Consider the following 25716-nt stretch of genomic DNA (forward strand, 5'->3'; position numbering starts at 1 on the left):
AAAATATTAAATAAGCAAGTAGGATTCTAAATTACAATGACCCTTTCACTAAGCCTAAAGAGATGCTATGGTGACAGTATATTAGCAAAACTGCTAGATGCACAAGTTTACTAATTTCATTTGCAAATACTTAATACTGATAGTCAAATCTATATACAGGTTAGAAATATATTAATTTTACTTCCTATCTTTTCTTAATTTTTCCAACTAAAACTTGCTAAATGTTCTACTGGGCTAAAATGGAAGTTACATGGCAACAGGACGGTGGAAGTGGGACCATCAGTAGATCTGCAGGCCACTGCAAATGTATTATCTGTATGTCCCCACACACACGCCCTTGCCAAATGTCCTTGTCTAACCCTTTGGGAACAGTCATTGCAGGTTTCTTAGAAGTTCCCATTTTGGAAAAGGGGTCTTCAAAAGTTGTAATACCATAAATTAGCATCAGAAGAGCAAGGCATCTTTCTGAAATGTTATCTGGAGTGACAAAAGAGATTTACCAAAGGCATGGACAAATTTCTTTTTTGTTTTAAAATTCCCATAAAAATATTTATATAATTAAACTCTTTTAATGTTCAGCCAGTAATAAAGAATGATTGTTTCCAAATCTTATATTCTGCTTCCATCCTACTGCTTGAAAAATGTCACTTAGTATCACAGCTACTGCCAGCAGAAGACCCCAAAATGCCAATTGTAATTAAAAACTGTTATTTCAAAAAATTTCCACAGCTGATATAAAAGGAGAAATATTCCTCATCCCTTAAGTTTGGAAAAATGATGCTAAAAAAGTCTAATGGAATTTAAGGGGGATACAACCACCTACATTTTAAAGCACAACATAAAAGATTTCTTTTGATAAGATCTCAACCTACAACAATCGTTGCTTTAATTTATTTTTCGGTCGTCCAATGGGTTTTGCATATCGTCGTTTTATTTGTGCAGCTTTCTCATGAAGTAGTTTTCTTCCCTTTTTCTTTGGTCTGCAGACTTGGCAAATCCACATCCCTGAATTAATATATATATGAGAAAAATATTTTAATGTTTCATCTTAGGAGAAGATATTAAATATAAACTGCAGCTATAAGCTGCCCAAGGAGGCCTGCATGTAGAACTTTACTCTAGAAAGTGGGTCATTCTCTTCAAGCAGCTATCAATGAAGGTCAGTTTCCCAGGGATCAAGGTGCTGAGAGCAGAGGCTGCCCCTATCTCAAAACCCTTCCCTAAAGCTGTTCCAACATGTCACTAAGCCTCTCACTGCCACATAAACACACATGAAAATTTGCCCATTTCAGTTATATATATATATTTTTCATTTAAGGATAGACATTTTCAAGTCAATCAGTTTTTGGAAATGAAAATTTTCTTTTTTCTTTCATCATTTTTTCTGAATGTTTCTAAAACTAAAAATGATCGGTATAATATATAATTTTAAAATTTTAAGTGCTTAAAATTTTAAGTACAATGGAGCTATAATAATTAAAATTATACATTTAGCATAGGGAAATTGGTCAATGGACAGGAACTGAAAAGACCAGAACAACTGACACCTATAGATAAGTTTAGTGTATCAAAAAGGTCACATTTCAAACCAGTAGGGAAAGGATGAAATGATGCAATAAATTATCTGGGAGGAAAATACTTACTTCCTATCCCTTATAAAAATAAATTCTAGGGCTTTGGCTGTGGTTCAGTGGTAGAGCGCTTGCCTAGCATGCATGAGGCACTGGGTTCGATCCTCAGCACCACATAAAAATAAATAAACAAAATCAAGGCATTATGTCCATCTACAACTAAAAGAAAAAAGTGATGTGTAAGAGAAGTGATTTTTAAAAAGTTCTAGACATGTGAATATTATGATATGAAGAAATAAAATGTTATAAGCACTAGCAAAACTATGTGAATATTTATACAAACTAAACATGACTGACATTTAAAACTGAAGCCATAAATAAAAAGTCTCATGAACTGGACTACATAAAAAAATAAAAAGCTTCTGTAAATCTGAAAGAAAAAGTAAGAGCCACAATAGAAAAATATTAATGCATAAAAATAAGTACTTTACAAATGATGATATACAACCAACCAATAATCAAACACAAAAATCCCCTTCAAACTCAGTACCAAAGAAAAAAATTATCAGACATCTTTATTCTATTATCAAATAGGTTTTTAAAAAATTAGAAATGTTAAAATGTTAAAAAAAAAAAAAGTGTTTTAGACTCAATCAACACTGTAGTGGTGAGTGTTGGTCATAATATAGGGAAACATACCGGTGGTTAGTGTTAAAAATGATATAGCCTCTTATGTATGTGGTCTTTGTTCCAGCAATTACTATGCTAGGAATTTAGCTTAGGAAATAACTGTCAACAGGAAAAAACTGGCAACATTTGAAATATCTATTACAGAGGATTGTCTAAATTAATTATGCCTCATTTATGCATGAGGATGCAAAATCGAATACTTTCAGGAAGCCCTTCAGTTGTATAAAAACTGAAGAAAATGGGAACATAAGACAATAGGGAGTAGTGAGATTGTGGCAAACAATGCAATGCATATCCTACCTAGAGAACTCAAATTCAAAAATTTTAAAATGTTGTACCAACAAAGCTTATCAGTGTCCATAGTCACCAGGTTTGTAATCCCTGCTCTACACTACAGAATTCATATAGTTCATTAAAAACATGTTTAGGAGAACGTTTAATGATATGGGAATGTTTACAATCTATTACTGACAGGAAAAAATGAGGTACTAAATAAAATATGCTTAGAATGCTCTATTTCTTTTATAAGAGTATGTGGAAGCAGGAAAGGAATTGCAATTGATTTTTCTTTTTACTTTTCTGTGTTTTCTATACCATCTGTGAAGTAAATGTATAATTTTGTAATAAAAAGGCAAAGGTATTTTTAAATGTTTAATATATGGTGACACAGGGTGTGGGGAGGCTCAGCTAGGTTGACTTACACAATAAACAGAGAAGAAAATCCACATTTTGTCAGACAAAAGATCATTCAGATGCTTACATTAAAAATATCAACAACTTGGACAAGAAAATGATGATGGCTTCCTGTTGTGAGATGCTGAAGTCATCATTATCATCAGGAATTTTGAAAACACAAAATTTCTTACCTGTAAATATACTGTACTGAATAATATGGAGTATGTCCTGAACTTTTGACCTACACAATCCAAATTCATTCTAATAGAGAAGTGGTTTGGGGAAGGAGATGGCCATTTTCATTCTTAGGTCTACACTGGAATCTTTTTTATATAAATTACCCCAAACAAAATAATTTTATACGCTTCTGTTCACTGTCTGCAAGTATCTGGAGGGTGGGAGGGATGGAAAAATGCTTAAGGAACCTGTATACTTCTGAAATGCCAGACATCAGGACAAGGCTAACAAGTATGTAATCAAATACATTTTTAACATGGTTTAAAAGTTCACCTTTTGGCATTCTGGAAAGTGGTGGGTCACAGCACTCCATATGGAATCCTCTATCACAGGAGTCACAAAAAAGCATATTATCCTGTAATATAACATATTAGAGCTAATTGAGACTAAAACCAACTGTAAAATGCCAAAAATTCTTATGTTGCCAGATTAACAATAATAAAATATAATGAAGGAGCACCAACTTCCCAGTTGTGGTTTGACTCATAAGTATTTAAAATTTTAAAAAGAAACATTGTTTTTTAAAAAGAGGAAAAAAACCTTAACACTAAAAATTAATTTACCTGGAGACAAACTATTGACAAGCATACTTACTGCATTTTTGCCTTGGATTCTACATGCACTGCATGTCTTGCATTCGATGCACTGCCACCTTAAGGCCTTTACATTTGTTGTTAATTCAGGACAAAATTTCAAACAGGATGGGTGTCCTAAAAGAATAAAAAGCAAATTGCTTTATGGGAATGGTGCCTTAGAATTTTTTAAACTCTCATTCCCTATATTTAATAGATAGCTGCTGACCAACCAATGAACCTTAGGAATTTGAAAATTAAAAAAAGGTCAGAATCTGATTTATAGATTTTCTCTGCCTTCCTTCACAGTATGTTCCAGAATGTAACAGAATGAACATATAATTGGTTCCCCTAAGAGAAATTTTACCAGTTTCAACCACAAGTCTTTGAGAACTTAAGCACAAGGAGTACTCAGCTGGTGTTCTTATCTTCTGTGAAATCCCTGGAACACCACCTTCATCAAGCACCGTCTAACAAATATGTCCTGGTTGATTGCACTGGGAGGGGGTAACCAAGTTCAAACGACTGCTCTGTGTGTGTGTTGGGATCATACAACTTAAAACAACACAGTTAAGCTTTAAAAAAACAAGTGGAGATGCTCAATGTAATATAATTACAAATTTTAAAAATACGATAGTGTACAAAGACCATCCATTGCTGGGTCAGACCAAGAATATGCTAATGTCATGTTGCTCCTGGATCACTGAGTTTAAATTCTGAAAGGAGGAGCAGAAAGAGTGAATTTGAGAGTCAAAAAGATGACAGATTCACGTCAAAAGGAACAAGCCAAGAAGGATATCCTCAGGAGATGTCCACCATTTTCCTGATCACTGAGCTTTTCCACCCCAGTCTGGGCACGTTTTCCCTAGCAGCACTGGATGCACCAAGTCTTACTGCTGGGTCCACAAAGGGCAACCAGAGACCCTAACAAGCAAAACAGCGAGCCTGACTCCCATGAGAGACAGCTCCCCATAGTGCAGGGGGTGTGAGCCTAGGTTAAGATTTGAGGGACTTTTATCACATAACCCAGAGGAGATATCCAAGGTTGAAGCTATTTCTTTGAATCTGATCTTTAAATAGTAAGAATATTAGTAAATTCCATGTGAAAGAACTTACAACCAAGTTGCAAAAGAAATCTGAGGGGTAATAAAAAAAAAAAAAAAAAAAAAGCAGATTCCACAATTTCAAAACTGTTTTATAATTTCCTGACTTTGGCAGCCTCAACGTTTAAATATGTATTTTGGGTTGCTGCCAAAAAGGTCCTCCTCCCTAAAACTTAACAGGTGCTTCATAAAATTCCACCCATCAGGAGACTTGGCCTTTTGAAGTAAAAACATTCAAAAATCAATCAATACTATTAATAAAAGCACACAATTCCCAAATTAAAAAAAAAAAAAAAGTCCAAACATCTGTATTTAAGATGTTGAGAAAATAAAATGCTGTCAGAGGATTATGACCTCAAAGGCAGGAAGAGACACCTAGGCAGATGCATTTAACCTCTGACACCATTCTTTTACAAGGCCTTCTGTCATTCAAATGAATGGGAGAAAAAGGTTTAAATATATAAAAATGGTATCAATCACTTCTCTCTGCTCAGGAATGGCAAACAAAGACAGCCTGCTCCTGAAGTTTTAAAGAGTATGCTATGAAGGGGAGAGGAGAGGTCTACTTTGATCAGAACCTCCCCCTCACCCTTATATAGTAAGGGGACTGAAAATCCAACTTTTAAAGAACAGTAATTTAAATTCCACCTTAATATGGGTCCCATCAGCTTAAACATATACCATTTCTTTCCTCCCCATTTTTTATTACTTCCTGTAAGTCATACATCACTGGCACATATGACCTCAATTTCATGCACTGAATCTCTCTACATTAAAGTCTGCTTTTGTAGTTTGCAGCTTAATATTCAGTAACTAAGGTAATTCACATCATCTTAGAGTTTACTATTTATTCCCATGGATATCTATGAAACAGTCTTTTTAATAATTATACATTTTGAAAATTCATGGATTTCAGTCATTTTCAATCAAGAACAAGAAATATTTTCCTTCTTAATGCTTTCTAGTGATGTCTCAAACTTCTACTAGAGTTAAGCTACCATATCAAATTCTAAAATCTTCAGCTCATCTTTCCTTTAAGCAGCAGTCTTACCTTTATTTAGCACAAGAGAATTGGCCATAGATCCCTTCCAGCTCTACATTTCTATGATTTTGTAAAAGATGCTGAGGGATGAAGAAACACTTCCATTTGATTTTCTCACTGTCAACTTCAAAATAACACACAAGACTATAACTAAATCTTGATATATTATATAATGTATAGTAATAAAGGAAAATGATGCTATATAATTCCTTACCTCCTATTTAGCTATTCCATAAACTTGACAATTTCCTCAAAAATTCTAATTCTCTCTCATGACATAATTCATGGTAGTTTGTCTTTCTGAAGTTGGTTTTACTATTGTGTTTTGCAATTTATTGGATTTGAGAGTCACAGTAAGTATTCATTCACTCATTCATTCTTATACAAACACATTAAGTATTCAGAGCTTAACAACAGTTTTATCTAGCAAAACCAAAGAACTACTGTTTAAAATTAAAGAAGTACTAGTAGAACCATAAACTAGTAGAAATAATTTTTGGAAAGTACTCTGGAAGAAAAAAACGTGTTCTGTAGAAGAGAGAATAAGAGCTGTGAAAGAGGTCTATGACTCAATCCCCATAACATGTAAATATATTACCTTTCATGCCAAAAGGGTGTGACTACAGATGTGATTAAGGGTACAGACTGTGAGATGGGAATAATATCCCAGAATATCTGAGGTCTAACTAACCATACGAACACGAACGAGCAGTGAACCTTTTCTGGCTGGATTAGACAGACAAGATGAAAAAGGAGGAGCATGAGAGGGACTCCACCTTCCATGGCAGGTTTTGCAGACAAAGGATGGGGGCCACAAGCCAAGGACTGGGGTGTTAAAAGCTGAGAAGGGCTTTCATCTAAAAAGATGGGGTTCTCCATTCACAAACAGCAACCCAAAAGAGCAAGGACCAGTGTCTTCCCATACACTCTTTAGAGAGGAGCACTGTCCTGCTGATACTTTGATGGTAATCTGGTGAATTCCATCTTGGACTTTTGCCCTACACATTTAAGATGATAAACATGTTGTTTTAAACCAGTAAATACATGGTAATTTGCTAAGAGCAACAATGGAAAACTAATAAAGATAAAGACACTGAGCCCCTTGAACAGGCTATCTGACCATCTATGTGTCCAACTATCCTTCCTTCAACTAATATTTAATGAGAACTGGAGACACAGGGAGAGAAAGGACACACACAGTCCCCACTCTTTCAGATCATATAGTCTAGCAGGAAAGACTGACATTGAACAAAAATTAGTGCTAATGGCTGGCTATGGTGTGGCTTAGGGATATGGGAGAACCTAGCAGGAGGGTAGAGGAAGGGCTTCCTAACCAAAGGAGGAGTGGGAATAGATGGGATTCTACAGAGAAGGGACAGGGCTGGGGAAAGATGGCATGCACAGGAGGAGCAAGGAACATGGTACAACCAAGGACAGAAAAGTTGATCAATATAATTAAAGTGCAGAATATGAAGAGGATAGTAGTGTGGGGGACAGTAGACAGGAATCCAACTGAGAAGAGTTTGGGAGGGGCTATATGAAAAAACTTGGAATTTTCCTAACAGTAATTGGTAGCCATAGAAATATTCTATGATTAGATGTATAATTTAAAAAGGTAACTTAGGCTGCAGTATGAAAAATGAATGAGAAGAAAGATGGTCAGTATTAGATTTAGGTTTTAGTAACAGCAGATCTTGAGTGGGGCTAGTGGAGATGCATGGATATATTTAAGACGCAGGATATACATCAGGATGTAGAATCAAAGTACTTTTGATGATTCCTTGGTATGAGAGAATAGGAAAGGGGGTGACTTCAGAATTTCAGTCTGTGCAACTGAATGAGTGGCTAATGGTATCCCATTTGCTCAAATGATAAATCCTAGAGGAGAAGCAAGACATTATTTCTAGGCTGGGATTTCTGTTATTATTGTTGTGGTTGTTGTTCTGGGGTGGAAGCAGCAACTCAAGGTTAATGAGCCGTTTCAGATATTAACTTTGAGGTAGCTATGGGATGTACAAGTGGATACATTCTGCAGGCAAGTAACAAAGGGTTCAGAGCGCAGGAAGGCTCTGAGGCAAAGTGAGAAACAGCCACAGACAGAATTCTGAAGAAACATGTAGGGGACAAAGAGAAGACAAGGAGCTAGCAAAAGGCATGGAAAGAAGCAGTAGAGAAAACAGATAATGTGTCAACACAAAAGCCAAAGAGAACATTTAATTCTTTTTCTTCCTTTTCTCCCTTCCTTTCCCTTTTTTCTTTTCTTTTCCTCTTTTTCTTTTTGTTGGTGCTGGGATGCACCCAGGGCCTTCAGTGAGCTTCCACTTAGTATAATGCTGTAATACTGAATTGTACACTTAGGTTTGCTAATTTGAAAACACACATGCACACAACACATCTGGAAGTAAGATTTAACCATCCAGCACTCTGCACTCTGATGCTGAGCTATACCCCTATTCCCCAATGAAAGCATTTTCCAGGAAAAGAAAATATTCTCAACAAGGTCAAATGTGGATAAGAGGAGTATCTGGTGTGGATTGAAAGTCGTCAATTAGATTTTGATAAAGACTGAGAAGTGCCCATTAATTAGATTTTGCTGCTTAGAGGTCACTGTTAACCCTGACAAACACTCTTTTAATGAAATAACAGTCCAGAAGCAGATTAGTGCTCCCTGTTTCTCACTTTGGGTAGTTAATCCTGCTTTGAGCTTTTCAGGATGGGGTAAGAAGGGGGCTCACCTTCCTCCTCCCCTCCTTATTTACTCCTCTTTGGAATTCCTTCTAGTAAAGTGACTCCTTTCCAACTTAATGATTCAGTCTGTGTCTAGTCGCTGTGAAATGGATGATTAATCAACCAATCCCTGCCCACTTCCACACAATGACCTTAGGAAATCAATGTCCTTTTTTTTTTTTTCCTTTTTAAACATATCCATATTCCCATCGACTGTACATACCAGCTCCCTCTAGGAGCAGAATGCGTGGAAGCTTTTTATGTTGTTGTTGTTGTTTTCCTTTCCCAGGATTAACACACAAAAAAAGACAATCCCAGGAAAGACTCCAGCTCTTCTAAGGATGGACTCATCCTACCCATGGCTTGTCCTCCTTTACTATACAAAAGGAGTTTTTCTCCCTTTCCCAGCTGCATCCCAGCAGCCTATTCTCTGCCTCCCGCTTCAATGAGCTTCCACTTAGTATGATGCTGTAATTTTGAACTGTACACTTATCTTAGATTTGCTAATTTGAAAACACACATGCACACAACTCATCTGTAAGTAAGATTTAACCACCCAGCAATCTGAGCAGCAGACACAAAATTTCATTTGGTATAATATCTAATATTATGTGAACCTAATTAAAGATAATTTGGTCTTAATGAGGCAAAGAGAATATAACAGTGTTAATTTCAAAGTAGGCTGATCCATGAAAGTCAAGTAAAATCACTTCCTAGTCTCAACATTTCCATAGACCTGAAAACTATCTGATGGTTCCCACATTCATACTAGTGGCTAGAATAATCCTTCACATTTGACTAAAGTTTTATACTTGATACAATGTAACATAATACAATCTTCAAATCATTATTTCATTGGATCCTCACAACAGCCCTGTGGATGCAGGATACAGATAGGACTCTGCCCATTGTACAGATTAGGAAAACTGCAGTTTCACGGCCAGCAAACAGCAGAAGACAAATGGAACACCTGGTTGGGGACCCCACATTTGGGGTTCCTTGAATTATGTGTTATCACCCTCACATTTTCGCTACACATAAACTTGAATGATTTCTTTTAAAAAGAAATTTCATCAGAAAAAAATAGTTAAATTCTGACCATTTGTATCACAGAGTCATCTTAAAAATAAAGAAATATCAAACTGGCTTTACTTTATGATGTAACTAGAAGGAAACATTTATTACATCTCTGAAATCTAAGCACAGTCTAAATGTGACATCATACAAATGGTACTTCAGACAGAGATGACTAAAAAGGGTCGGGCACATATGGGAAACACATTTCAGAATGATCTTCCATTTGGACTGCATCCATATTTTCTGGTTTTATACCACTATGAGTATTTTTTCACATAAACATCTTATGTTAGGGATCCCTTTGATCATTACCAACGGTCTCAATTTAATCTTTGAACCAATGGATTGTTCTAAGTGTGAGAAAGTGACCATTTTCACAAGGTCAACATGGGGGGCGGGTAGGCAACCAATCTGTAAATCCCACTTGAGATGCTGAACTAGACTGTGATGAAGGGGCTTCCACTGTTATCAGAGGGCACTGCTGAGGCAAGTGGTGTATCATATTCTGTTCTCTTTGTTCTTAACAAAATGATAAAACTACAAGAATCCCCAAACTCTCTAAAATGAACCATATTTTATTTTGACCCTTCAATTTAAAGAGGAACAAACAACAAAGTTCACTCATCTGATATTCCATATGAAGTAAATGTGTATGAAGCATTTCACTAAGGAACAAAAGTTTTTTCTCACTAACGTAGCCAAATCCAGGCTGGCACAGCACACACAAGAAGATGCAGTGAATCTCCAAGTGAGAGCTGGATTCCACTGCAGAGACCAGAGAGGCACTCTGAGGCAACCTCTGTCCTGCACAAACAGATATCATGACCCTGGGGCTTGGATTTCTGCCATGACCCATACCTGGACTCCACAGCCTCTGGCTCTCTCTACCTGAAGGCAGAGGGAGAGACTAACATGACTTCGGATACAGAAACCTTCTGTGACAGTATCCTCAATCCACTTGTCTCCATTTGTTAAAAGGAAAACAGGAGGAATTATTGAGAAAGCATAACACTGCACTACTGACACACCTGTAGCTTTATCCTGAAAAAGTATGAACGAAAACTAAGAAGCCTCAGAAGAAAGGAATTTTTAGTGACCTCAAAGTGTAAAAGAGATTAGACCTCCCCTTGGCAGGTCTTCAGCCCACGAAAGACAAAAGGAGATTGATTACATCAGAAAGTCTGGGATCTAGTGTTTAGAATTACACCTTGATACCCTGTAAAGAAGGCCCTGAAGTTATAATTGAGAAGATAATGATCTCGGATGCTTACCTGCTCAAGTAAGCGAATCACCAGAGGTAAGGAAATACATGAAGGGAAATTTTCTTCCCACATTTAAGTACGTCTGTAATCTGTGTAGGTACGCAGATAAACAGACATCAAGAAAATAAGACAGTGAAGTGTATTTTTTTAAATACCACCTTAAAAATCACAACCGGTAAACCCCTAGATAAGTGAATACCACGGAATTGATCAGGCAGTTACAAAAAAGAATAATTCATTCAGAACAAGCCTCATGAGAAAATCCAAAAGGTAACTACAGAGTTAGAACTGAGTGAGGCACTACCTCACCAGCATAGAATAGGGAGATTGTGGGGTTGAAATTTATTAAACTGAACACATAGATAATGTTTCCATGCCCTTTTGTCATTATCCATGATACCATGGCCAGGTAAAAGAATTTTAATGAATCTGTAAAGTCCATCAAAAAGACTGTCGGAATGCATTTTTCAAGCTGGGTTTGAAATGTCTTATTTCAAAGGCTCTCCCCTCCACATCAGGTCCAAGAAGCTGCTGAACCGCAAAGGACCTATCAAGTTAAAGCTTCACATGAGGAATAAGAATCATTCATTTCTCAATGTGGAATATTTCCTCTACCCAACAATCAAGCAGCTGTTATAAATGGTGATAAGATTTTAAATTACTTGTAACAATCAAGAACAACAATATCAAACATGCCAAATCATAACAATGGCTGACATTTACAGTACACTTACCACAGTTCTTGTACACTTTGTGTTAGATTATTTACTCATGTTCTCTCATTTAATTTACATGAAATTCAAGAGGTAGTTGCTACCATCATCCCCTATTTCTTAAGAGGAACTGAAGCTTAGAGGAACTGAAGTTAAATACCTCAATATGAAGGAACTGGTATGTGGTTAGTTCTTGAGTATCCTCTTAACCACTGCACTATAAGACTTCCTAAATGAGAGTGACAGTATGCTTCAGTGTTTTGAAGGTTGTTTTTTTTTGTTTGTGTTTGCTTTTAATGGTGCTGGAGGTTGAACCCAGGACTTCCATTGAGCTATACCCTCACCAAGGTTTACTATTTCTTAAGATGATTATAACTAGAGAAACACTTGGTCATGAATTTATATGTGTGTGTGTGTGTGTGTGTGTGTGTGTGTTTGTTTTTTGGTGCTGGGATCTAACCCAGGGCCTTGCACATGCTTAAGCAAGGGCTTTACCACTGAGTAACCCCCACCACCCATGGCCCCTGGCCATGAATTTTATTTTATTTTATTTTTTTTTTTCATGAATTTTAAAATAACATTTGAGAATAAAGTTTCAGTAAGATCTAGGGGAAAAGTTTTAAAGATTAACACAAAAAGATTAATATTCTAAAATCCTGGGCTGAGGGTGTGGTCCAGGGGTAAAGTGCATGCTCAACATGTGCAAGGCCCAGAGTTCAATCCCTAGCATCAAAACCAAAAAACCAACAAAGAAAAAAACCCACTAAGAACTAGTACTTTATCTGTTAGTATGTGTGTATTTTTCACCTAAGCAACACAATTACACCTGCTTACAGGAAGGAAGAATGAGTAATAAAACAGTTTTTAAATCTAAGCACGATTTGCCTTTAAATTTTCATTACAAAACTAGAGGCATAACTTAAAATCTTAGAGAGAGAAAAAAAAAGCAGAGGTAAAAGCTACCGTGACAGCACCTGGGCTTCTATACTTCGCCAACAGCCCAGTGTTCCTATCCAACAAATCCTTGATTTCAACATTACCTTCTGCACACAGTATCTATTTCCTGTCTTATTTGAGGCAATGTGAATTTTTTTCTTGTCTGATGTTTTTGGGTTTCCTTGTTTTTGTTTTTTGTTGTTTATTGGCAGTACAGGTGTTTGACCCCAGGGCCTTAAGAATGCTAGGGAAGCACTCTGCCACTGAGCTGCATCCATAGCCTTTTTAATTTTATGCACAGACAGGGTCTCATCAAATTGAGAGGCTGGTCTCTAACTTGAGATAGTCCTGCCTCAGCCTTCAAACTCACTGGGATTATAGGCAGGTGCCATCATGCCTGGCTACATGCCTGATGATTTATTGAATCTAATGTTATAGTTTCCAGAATTCTGTCCTTTTCATTTGGAGTTGGGCAGAACTGGGTTGTAATATTACATTTTACTAGTTGGTTTCATGACCTGAACCAGTGTAAACTCCAACTCCCATATCACTTAAGACTTCAGGTTATAGAAAACAAAAGTGCTTCTAGTTGCATTCAGTTTGAAAGCTTAAAATTCTCTATCCTAAGATAGGTGCACCTATAGTCCAGCTACATGGGAGGATGAGACAGGAGGATCACTTGAGCCCATAAATTCAAGACCAGTCTAGGTATTACAGTGAGACCTCATTGCAAAAAAGAAAGCCACAACAAAAACTCTAACCTGAATTTATCTACTGCACAGATATCTCCACACTGAATTATCAATACTGTTATAAAATTGAAGCTGCATAATATTAATATGTAGTATTACATAAAATATCTATTACATAAAATATCACTACTAATATCCTCACATTTTCCCTTCTACATTTAAAACATATTTTGCTACCAAATAAGTGCTTTAATTAACAAATACCATTCAGTTTTGGTAGAGAAATTAATGTCCTGAAGCTACAATACTGGGAAGTCACTGTATAAAACATAGAAAAAGCTCCATGTGCAAGTTATATTGTATAGTATTATACACCTATAATCCCGTTGACTTCGGAGGTTGAAGTAGGAGGATCTTAAGTTTGAGGCCAGCCTTGGCAACTTGGTGAGACCCTGCCTCAAAATAAAAAACATTAAATGGGGTTGGAGTAGCTCAGAGTAGAGTGCCCCTAGGTTTAATCCCCAATACCACAAAATAAAAACCAAATGAAAGCACATACCAAAAAAATCCACAAAAAGTATAACTTACCACTACTGCCACAATCTGCACAAGACAGGAGTTCTTCTGGCTTCTTTTCACGATTTGATTCTTTAGTCCCCAAACAGAAGCTACATATTGGAATGGGATCGGCTCGGGGCTATGACAAAATTAAAATGAAAATGCTAGGTTACTTGTCATTTTTATTAAACCAGTAGAATCTAAGTCCTTCAAGTATAACTTTCTGAATGAACATTATTTAAGATTCATTTGAAATCTCAATCATTCCCACAATCTATATGCCTATAATAAACTGGTTCATCTATTCAGTGTTATAATCCATGAATATCATCTAGTTAGGTCAAATTATTTAGCTAAATCAGCATTACAGTCCATAAATATCACCTAGTTATTTACACTTTATGAAATGTTGTAATGCAGGTTACTATAATTCACATATTAAATACTGAACATAAAATGTAGGTATGTTTTCAGTTGACAAATTAACAGAGAATAAAGAATTTAAGAAGAGAATAAAGAACTAAAATTCTGTGACTCACTTCAGAAGATCAAAGACCATTAACAAGGCCTTTTTGGCACCAAGATTTTCTAAAGGAAATCACAGCACACTAGAGCACACACAGGAGATAAATTCTCAATCTCGAACATTCCCACTTTATAAAAGAAACAACAAAACATTTGTCTAACCCCCAGCACCCCTTAACTCTCACTATGAAATTGCTTTTTAACAATGTATAAATCTACATACATTTTAGTGTCTCCATTGTTATCTACTACTACCAGCAATGCTGGATGTATTCACATGGATGGTATTTCCATCCATATGAATATGGCTGGCTGTGCCTACAGATCTGGTCACATTATTTTGAAAAGCCAAACTGTATAAAAACTAAAATTTTATTGCATATTTCAAGCATTCACACATGTTGCCTGCTAGCCATCTGAATGTTACTATGATGTCTTTATATTTGAATTTCATGAATCAAAAAATTCAGGGCAAGAAAACCCAACATAATTACAAATGTTTTTAAATGTAAATCAAAAACAAGACTTAATCCTGTAGCTATATATCAGCATAGAACAAAGCTTATCTGTTCAACCATTCAGTCCAAATACATAAGACACTGCTCCTTGTTCACGGTCAGCTCTCAAAATACATTTGTTAACTGAATAAAATAGTATATACTACTTTGTTTAAAAAAAATTAACCTCATCTCTAAAGTAATACTTCTAATAGTTATAATGATTCCAACAAATGTCTTGGTTCCTTGTGACATGTCATGAAAATCAAGAATTTACCTTATGACCAATTCTTCACAGAACTTTTAATATGACTTTTAATTTCTTTATGACTTTTAATTTCACCTTACCATATGAGTGTTCATTATCCTGCCCTTACTTTCAGTTTATTTGTTCTTTTATTATGCAAAGGCTTTGCTTTCTGAAGGAGCTTTGCAAATGTATTTTTGTAGCCTCAGTTAAAAAGCAGAGCATAAAACATTCTGTACTAGAGAAACCAAAAAAGACAAGCTACAACAAATTGGTCACTGACTCCAGCCACAGTTTTTTAAATGCCAGATAATCAGCACTGCATAATTATGGATCCATAGTTATTACTTGCAACTGCTCAACTGCAGTACCTTGGGAACACTTTTGTTCCTTTAAATAGCAATTAAAAGAACAATCTGGTTTTAAAGTGACAACATTCCCCTGATAGATTCTAGCTAAAACACAGTCCTGGTACTAATGGGATTCTTGCTTTCATTTGATAGAACAATGTTCAAGCCACTGCCGCCATCCTAGCAGTGATAAATAATTTACGAAATGTCACATATCATTCATGCAATGAAACAAATCCAAATGTGCAATCCCATTTTTCTTTCCCAGATGAATTTTTCGCTGTAAGAGAGTCATGGCCATCAGCCAGCATTCATGCTCATTTTTCGTTTTTAACTAAAGGTAACACAAAGGACAAAGGTTGCTAGTAGTTCATGGCCAGAAAGACTGATGTCCTGCACTCTGCCCAATCACAGAAAGCACAGATGCTATCGCTTTATGCTACATTCAAGTGAACCCCACCATACTGGTGGATGCTCACAACCATTTATTTTAAGGATAACTATCTCACAATACTCCATAAAACCACTGCATTATACAGAAATGTCTGCCCTGCTGAATTATTGATAATTCAAAGCACTTTTTGCTAACCTCAGTGTAGCCGAGTCTAATTAACTTTAAAAAATTGTCACTTGCATGAAATGAAACTTTTACAGTAATGCATGTAAATGGGCCACAGAATTATTATGATTCACTATTCTCAATCAGACTACATATAAACTGTTTTAAAAAAAATTCCCTTGTAATAAAGTAAAATGGACTACAGTCAGAAAGGGTTCTGAATAAATAGCAATTTGATTCCATACAAATCACTATAGACAAGTGGTATTTAAGAGGTTTAAAAATGGAACTCCAAATCTCCAAATTAAATCCTTTCTTGGAATCTTATGAAGGCACCTAACCTGTTGATTACATTTTCTCATGAACATGTCTGACTGTACCCTATGTTCTAAACTAATTTTAAGAATGAACACTCACAGATAGGTCCAAAGATGAAAATAAGCATGCTCTGCTCTGGAAGTCCCTCTTGCCCCTCTTCCAAGCAATGGCCCTGGGACAGCAGCAAGGCTACAGGCCCATTGTACAAAGTCTCCTTTAATCACTGTAACTGGGTATGTACATTATTCCCATTTTAGAGAAAACTGAGGGTCAAAGAGGTTAAGTAACTTTTCTAAATGGTGCACAGGTTCAAATGTAGAGCTCAGACTACTCTCAAGTCTGCCCTCACTCCGTCCATTTCTTACCTTTGCTACCTTCCCCTCCACACCTTTCAATTATTTATCAGTGACAATAGCTATTATGAAAGTATTCATAATCTCTTCCAATTTCTCCCATGACGAATTGAGAATGTTTTAAAAACTACTAAAAAGACAATCACTACTATAATCACATTAGATTATTAATTACAATGGAGAAAAGGTACTTCCACAATGGAGAAACCTGGTGAACACTTCCTAAACCAATATGGAACAAACTGACATCATGTGCTTCCAAGTACTGCTTTGAAGGACTAGTACTGCTATATACTATTCTTGATTAATCTAATTATAAGGAAACAATCAGGTAAATTCAAATGGAGAGATATTCTGTACAACAACTTACCTGCGCTCTTCAAAAAATGTCAGTATCACATAAGACCTAAAGAGGGCAGAACCAGAACCAATCTAGGAAACTATAGTGATATAAACAAAAAACAATATAGGATCCTTAATTGGATTCTGGATTTTTAAAAAATGGCCACTGAATGTTAAAGAATGTTACTGGGATAAATAGAAGAATCTCTTAAGTGAGCATATTGTGATTTTGTAGGACAATGTCTTTGTTCTTAGGAGATATGTGATGAAATATTTAGAAGTGTCATGATGTCTAACTCTCAAATGATTCAGAGGAAAAAAAAAAAAGAAAAAGAAAAACCTACATATGTATGTAAGTATTCAGAGTAGGAGAACGAAAGCAAATGTGGCAAAATGTTAAAGTTAGGTGAAATCTATGTAACGGGGATATGAGTATACTATGGCTTCAACTTTTCTGCATGTTTACACTTTTCCAAACAAAACCTTGGGGAGTTGAACAAGCAGTACCCCTCTGCTCTCAAAAGAGGTCTAGAATGAATTACTATATAGTTGGAGTATAAGCATTTGTAAAATAAAGTACCTCAATCCAATTACCAAGTCAAAGGAAAAATAGAGGACAGAACAACATATTAATCTATAGAGCAGGGAGATGTCAGTACCAAGACCCCAGAGGACAAATGACCCAGTTTCTTCAACAAAGAAAATAGAAGGAAAAGCAAGAATACAAGATATAGACATGAAAGAAGAACCAACAGGTTAAGAGAGATTTAAAAGGCACATCAATTAAAACATGGGCTCTATCTTGATCATGATTAAAACAGTGTATAACAAAATAAAACATTATGACCTAGTGAAGGAACCAGAATGTGAAGCCTTAAGAGACTGTTGGGAGTGGGCAATCTGGGTGTCTTCCTTAAGGCAGAAGGGGTAGATTTGTTCTCCATGGCTCCAGAGTCTGAAACTTGAACCAACAAGGGTATCTATCATACAGAAACTTTCCAACAGAGTTGTCTAACACTAGGATTTCTTTTGTGTGTATGTGTGTGCCAGGGATTGTACCCATGGGTGCTTAACCACTGACCCACATCCACAGCCATTTTTATTTTTTATTTAGACACAGGGTCTTGCTAACTTGCTAGGGCCTCGCAAAATTAGCAAGCTGGCTTTGAACGTGGAATCCTCCTGTCTCAGCCTCCCAAGTCACTCGGATTACAACATGCACCACTGTGCCTGGTTGATGATTCCTTTTTTATCCTCCTTCATTTATTTTTATTTAAAAAATTATGGTAAACATATACAACATAAGATTTCATTTGATCTTAACCAAAAGGCTGCAAAGTGATTTATAACAAAATTTACCATTTGACTTTAAAAGTACAGTTCAGTTCATTAAGTACAATCACAATGCTGTAGAAATATCACCAGGAGCCACTTCCAGAACATTTTCCATCTTCCTAAACTGACACTGCACTGTTAAGTACTAAGTCCCCACTCTGCCTTTCCCACCCCTGACAATCATCATTCCTCTTTTTGTCTGTTGTTGGTATCGCATATGCCAAGATTACAATACAATATTTGTAGACTGGATTATTCTTGAGGTGCAACAGGCCCTGTAATCAAAAGATCATAAAGAGGTTGGATGGGCCTTACGGGAATGGTGAGGATGTGACAGTGCACAAAATCACCACACTCAAACAGAAGATCTGGGACTCTTCAAAGGTCCTTTCCAGACCAAATATTTTAATGGCTCAAAGGTTGAATAATCTCTAAATCCTTTTCTAGCTCTTATTTGTTATTATAGTCATATAAATACATTCCAAGAGCTTTTGGGATTCCTGATCTCCTCAGCCTTTCCTGAGGAGTCCAGAACAATACATTTTCCAGCAGTTTTATTTTTGTCAGTGGTTACTTTTGTTTCTGCTCAGAAGGAAACAAAAAGTTCATTAGGCTTCTTAGTCTAAGTAACTGGACAAAAGTAAATGAAAGCTCATATGCTAGAGCAGAACCTGAAGCATTCAAGCTTGCATCCTTTTCCTGACAATGACAAAAAGGTGGTTTGAAGACCATTTTCATGTTCTGTGTTCACAATGATCAGGGACATTAACCCTCTTTTCCCTAATCCCTTATGGATCTGCCCGAAATCTCTGCAGCTTTCTTGAAACTATTAAATGTTTAACAAACTGTTTTAGTAATCCCAAGTGTTAAGAATGAAACAATACAGCATCTTTCATTCATACTTGCAACATGGAAAGACCTGGATTTAAATTCTGCTCTCTTGATCCTTGGGTTTCCTCATCATAAAAGTGCACAAATAGTGTTCATGTTGTCCAGCTCTGGGGTTGCTAGAAGTTCAAATGTGAGTGACTGTGAAAAGTACTTGTAAATTATAAAGTTTGATTCAAATATTGTTAAAATTATTGCAAAATTCATTCTGGCTATAAAAACAAAAGACCAAACAAATAACTTCAAGCCCTTAATAAATGCTGGCAATGTTAACAATCCTTAACAAATGGATTGTTGTGGAGTTCAGAATTACTCTATAACTGATTCTCCAAACTCCTGTAATGAATATTAATCTAAAACCTTGTATTTTTTTTTAAGAATGAATTAATACGGAGTACAAGGAACAGTGTAGAAAATGCCTCAACTGAGAGCCAAGAACCCTGTAGCTATTAAATAAAAGGAGAACTCAAAAGAACAGATGTCAAAGGAAGAAAAGTATAAACAAATCTTAAATGACTAATACCACAAAAGCAAAGATGAATATAAATCTATAACCCCCAAGTAACAAACAGGTCATCATGGTCATCATTGGAGAACTAAACTTGAGCTCCAAATTCAGTTTTGTGGAAGGGCTATTTTAAGACTCTTCTACAGCTCCTCAATCTGTGCCCCTTTCTCATACTGTCCTGAAATCATGTTTGGGTGATGCCTCGCTGCTTACCACAACGCTTTTCCTACGTGTTTCACTAGTACTGAACACAAATCCTGTGGGACAAGGCCTGGCAGTTCCTTCTATCTCCGTTTTACAGTAAGTTAAATGTCCCCTAGGGTCACATTGCCACTAAGCTTCATGACTCCAAGCCCTTCTCTCTTTTGCTTTGCCCATGGTTCGTCCCTCATTTCTTTTGGAGCTTGATTCAGGTATCCCTTTATCATGGGGGCTGCTCCTGACCATCCTCTGTGAAAATGTATTCCACTGGCACCACGAGAACCTATAAACCTTGTTTTCTTTTTCTTTCACTTTTTACACATTATAACAATCAGTCCCGCCCCCACCACTTTATTTTTCTTCATACCACTGGTCACTCTGGCATATTAAGTACCACTTATTTATTTATTTATTTTCTCTTACTAAAGGGTACGCTTAAACAGGGTAGAGATTATTGATTGCTGAGGCCCAGCCTCAAAGTACATTTGTTGATCAAATGAACAAACTGTTTTGAGGTTGGGAAGTGGTTTCTTCAATTCAACAGGTCCTAAAATATGGACTAATATCATTTATTTTCATGTATATCCTTAATGACTTTTATAAACATGGCAAGCATGGCAGGGTAGGTTCTATCACTGTGTAAACTGATTTATTTATTTTTACTCTGGCAAACTTAATGACATTTATGTTTATTATCTAACAAGTCAGGACCAAATTTTAAAAATCAGCCAGGAAGAGTAAGAGTATATGCCTAGCATGCAGAAGGTCCATGGTTCTATCTTTGCACCACAAGCAATGAAAGAAAGAAAAAAAAAAAAAAAGGAGGAGGAGGAGGGAGGGAGAGGGAGGAGAAGAGGGAGGTGGAGGAAGAGGAGAAAAAACAAAACATTATCTGAAACTATTAGGGCTTGCTCTGAAGTAATCATTACAGGTTCTCTTGAAAATTAATTTGGGGCCATGACCAGTTGCCAGCATCAAGTTGTGGTGATACTCTCAGCCTACCTACCACCATCTTCCCCTCTCAAGAAACAATACAAGTAAAACCAGAAAAAGAGAAGAAAAAAATCGAATAAAATGATTACACACACTACAATGGGAGTAACACAATTCTGTGAGCATAGATTTTTTTTTTTTTAACTTTTTTTAGTTCTCAGTGGACCTTTATCTTATTTATATGTGGTGCTTAGGATGGAACCCAGTGCCTCACACAGTCTAGGCAAGTGCTCTACCACTGAGCCACAAACCCAGACCGATTTATTCTATTTTTAAGAGAAAATACAAACTTTTGTGCTTTATTACTGGTTAATAAATTATTGTCTACAACTCCATAATTGACAGCATTACCACAACAGAGGCTGAAAACTGTTCCTGTCGTTTTTAGAGTAACTAACATCCTTTTTCACCATTTCAGCATTCTATTTGACATTTACCTAATAAATAACTAGACTTCATTTCTTGCCACTCAACCCACTTATTCAACTGATGTCTGTAGGAACAGATCAAGCCTACTCTTAATTGGGATACAGATCATGCACACTCAGGACTTTTCCTTTACAGCAACCCACTTAATACACACACACACACAAAAACACAGTCTTCGGAAATACACTAATTGTAAAAGTAGGGACATCCTGTGAGGCTATAAATCATCTTATTTTTTTCAAACCTTATCTTGCTCCTGTGGGCATCTGCAATAACTGAGGTGCAGCCCCTCCGCAGCAAGGAAGTTCAGTGTCCAGCACACCCTTGGAGCACCACAGGTCTACTTCAGACCCTTCAGGGCAGAACAGAATTCTGTTTATGACATGCCCACTACTATTTTTTTTTCTACACTCATGTACCTTTTGCTTTATTTTAAGTCAATTCTTGCAATTCCATCATGAATTTGAACCTGAATAGACACTAAATAATTTTTTTCCAGAAGGTAACTGGAAATATGCTTAATACAAGACGTTACACAGGCAACAGTTCTACCATAATTTTTCTCTGGCTATATATATTTTCATTGTATCACCTCCCCTGCTCATTATACTTCTCTGTGGGTAATTGGTTCTGTGAAGGAACACTATACCATCCCCACTGGCTCTGTGGATTGAGTTTCTGTATTACTCTGGGCAGAAGGATTTATTATTTTTAATGTATGGAGATCTTGAATGTGACAGCTGTATTTTGCCTCTTTGTCACAGTGATGAGGATTCTCTGTATTTGAAGAGTAACGATAAGTAAACAAAATCCAATAAAAAATTTAAAAGCACTTCTACAAACATTCAGAAAAATATATCCCTTCTCTTTTCATTTAAAGAAATAATTTAGAAACAAACAAAAATATATCAATAACCACTTACTACTGGTAAATTCCCATCACCAAAGTCTTATTCAGAAACATGAAATAAAAGCCTAGTCAGAAAGAAATAAGGAGGAGAAGCAGGCTTTCTAAGAATATCAGCCACAAGAGCTATCAAATGTGTGAATTTAATTGAAATGCTCACACTGTATCCTGAAGTCTAGAACTTGTTCTAATTAGGCAGGTGTACAATTTACAAGAGTGCTGATTAAGGAAAGTGATTCTATTGGACGGAAACAAATTGAATCCTGCACACTGTGTTTAACAATAGCATCTCATTTGTTTTTTGGCTTTTGTTGCTGTTGTTTTGATAGATTTTCCTGTGAATTTTGAAAAAAAAAAAAAAAAAGACAATGAAAGAATTATGTTTCCTAGAGCCTTCAATTTCTTATCTGGACAGGGACTTGGCTTTTAAGATTACATCTGTAAGTCTATCCTCCACCCTTGCCATTAGAAACTGCAGATATTGCATTTATCTCCGTAAGAGGGATCAAGTCTGACTCAACAAAGCTGGAAATTCAACACATGGTTACAGAAATTCTGTTTAGAATTCACAAACTATTCTCTTTGGTAAGCATGTCACAGTATCTGAAATATTAACTCTACATTTATATTAGCAATATACTTTAGATTTAGAAAAAGAGAATTTTAAAATCATCTTGCATAAGCATCACAAAGCTTCAGCAGTTCCTTTTGTAAAAAAAATCATAAAGTTATCTTTCTCAGTGTTTCAAGACCTTTATTAAAGCAGGTACAAATTTTAAGATCATTATTTCTTTAAGGATAAGAAAAAAAACTGACAGGGACATAAATAGATATTCTATCTTAAAGATGGCAAGAAAAACAAAAGAAAAATTTAAAACTCTGGTGCTGAATTTTGAAAAACTCAGTGGGAACTGTTGTTGGTAAAAATTCTGCATTGTAATTCATCTACATGACTTGGGGATTTTTCCCAGGTAAGGCTAGAGTGAGTTGTGATGGAGAGACTAAACCACAGGCATTATCACCAACATGCAAAAAAGGCAAATGATGGATGCTGCTCAGGAGAGCTGCATATCAGCCAGAGGTAAGGGCAGCTGGCTTCGGTGGATTGCCCCAAGGCACCATTTGAGTCTAGATACATGCCTACAACTCTGCCCAGGCATAATGTGAACTGAATGTAGCCATTCTCAGCACAAATCCCACCAAGAGAAACCTACAGTAACTGCTCAGAGATATAGAGCTCAACTCAACTGACTTTAATTAGATCCAAAATGGGAAGTAGAATGCCAGTGTAAGACATAGGTAGGTAGATATTATTAGCAAGGCAGAAAAGCCACATTAGTCCCTTTCTCAAAAATATTATTGTCACCACCCCCAGCCCTGACAATACCCCACATTCATAGAGATCTTCATGGCAAATGAGATGTTTTATGCACCACTCGGTTCGTGACTAATATTTACTCAGCACCCAAAGTGCACCAACTAGAATATAATTGGTACTCCAAGGGTTCATCTTCACAGAACCAATGAAAGAAATGTAATTCCATTCCGTACACTTAATTCTCAATTGCCCTGTGGGTACACAAACCATCTGGTACACAGAATTTCCATGCCCCTATTTGGCTTTCGTTTTCCTCAGTTCCTCTGACACTTTCAATTACAATATTCCTAAGCAGGAAGACAAGAGGATTGTTTGGATAACTACTACCTAAGAGTTAAGAGCTCTGATCTTGTTTTTTGGTGTTAGTTCTGTATTGCAGAAGATTTGTCCCTTCAGACCCTTTTTGGTGATAAAAGCTCCAGGTTCGCTGTTGCTTTAGGCCAGGCACCATCCTAGGCCCTAGCATGAACATTATCTCAGAGACTGCTCCCAGAAGTCACAGCATCACCATCAGCTAGTGGGAGCTGCACAAATCTAAGACCCTCCCCCTCACCAAGCTACAGTAGAGCCAGAAAAAGAAACAGCAGACATGATAGGCTTTAACCCCGGGGCAAGGATTTTTTAAGTTCAATTTCCTAGAAGTTTCTAAGTGTACAAAAGTCCACTAAGGGTATATAAAAAGAAGAATGGTCATTATTTTTGAAGATTTAGTAATATAATGTGATAACTCTTTGAAGGAGGTCTTCATTTAGTTTGTATTAAGTACTACCCATAATAAGGAACTATAGATTTCTGGTAAATATTTGTTGAAAATATGAATGTAACATTATTTTTCATACTTGGTACTTTATCATCACTTTCTAAATTATGTTCTTACTTTAGCATAAAAATAAGGAAAGAAATGATTATACAATAGCACACAGCTATGGGGGAAATATGTACTTTTTTTTATGGTGCTGGGGATTGAACTCATGGCCTTGTGCTTACAAGGCAAGCACTCTACCAACTGAGCTATCACCCCAGCCCCCATTAAATTTTTTATTTTTATTTTTTTAATTTTTTTGCGGTGCTGGGGATCAAACCCAGGGCCTTATGCTTGCGAGGCAAGCACTCTACCAACTGAGCTATATCCCCAGCCCCGGAAATATGTACTTTAAATGTTTGCCCCTGTAGGACTCACACATCCAACCATTTACATTTTTTCAACTGTGATAAAACACAAAAGACAAAATTTACCATATTAAGCACTTCTGAATATACAGTTCAGTGGCACTAAGCATATTCACACTGTAGTACAAAAAGTTACAGTGTATTTACATATAATAAAGTGTTCACTCTGGTAAATTCTGAATAAATGCATATTTGCAACCTATGCCTGCATCACAATAGCAAATATTTTATAACTCCTAAAAGTGCTCTCTTGCTTCTTCTCAGTGAAATCTTTCCAACTCCACTTGCCACACAAACATTATTCTGATTCCAACCATAACAGTTTGATTTGGTCTGTTCTGAAACTTTGTATAAATAGGGGGAGACACTGAATTCTTTTGAGTAGAGCTTCTTTCACTCTCCATAAGGTCTGAAATTCACCCATATTATTGCATATATCAGTAATTATTGTTACTAAGTAGTATTTTATTGTAAATATTCAAAATTTAATTTATTCCCCCTAGAGTTGATTAGTGTTTTCAGTTTTAGGGGCAAATGAATAAAACCATTATGAACATTCTTATACAATAATTTCTGTTTATATGTGTTTTCATTTCTCTCACATAAATACCAAGGAGTGGAACAGTTGGGTTATAAAGGAGATAATATATGTTTATTCTTATCTGAGATGCCTAGGTAGGTTGATCAAGAAAATGCAAAAATGCAAATGACCTATATCAGGAAATAAGGGGAAAATTTTATTACAGACTTTGAAGATATTAAAATAATGAGAAATATTATGAGCAATACTAAAATTTTATATTAAAGCAGATAATATGTACTCTTTTTGTGAATTCGTTGTGCTCAATGTTTTTATAACTG

General features: G+C 36.2%; 1 protein-coding gene across 1 annotated transcript in view; it reads right to left on the minus strand.

Moving 5' to 3' along the window:
• Positions 1–25716, minus strand: part of KAT6B (lysine acetyltransferase 6B) — an 81724-nt gene that overhangs the window by 50416 nt on the left and 5592 nt on the right. Inside the window, exons 2-5 of the mRNA XM_079135921.1 lie at positions 13886–13994; positions 3768–3883; positions 3447–3528; positions 873–1005 (exon numbers count right to left, since the gene is read on the minus strand). Coding sequence (XP_078992047.1) covers positions 873–1005; positions 3447–3522 — 209 coding nt within the window. The 5' untranslated portion in view covers positions 3523–3528; positions 3768–3883; positions 13886–13994. The remainder of the gene's footprint in view (positions 1–872; positions 1006–3446; positions 3529–3767; positions 3884–13885; positions 13995–25716) is intronic.

The sequence above is a fragment of the Sciurus vulgaris genome (genome assembly GCF_902686455.1).
Source record: "Sciurus vulgaris genome assembly, chromosome: 4".
Lineage (NCBI taxonomy): Eukaryota > Metazoa > Chordata > Mammalia > Rodentia > Sciuridae > Sciurus > Sciurus vulgaris.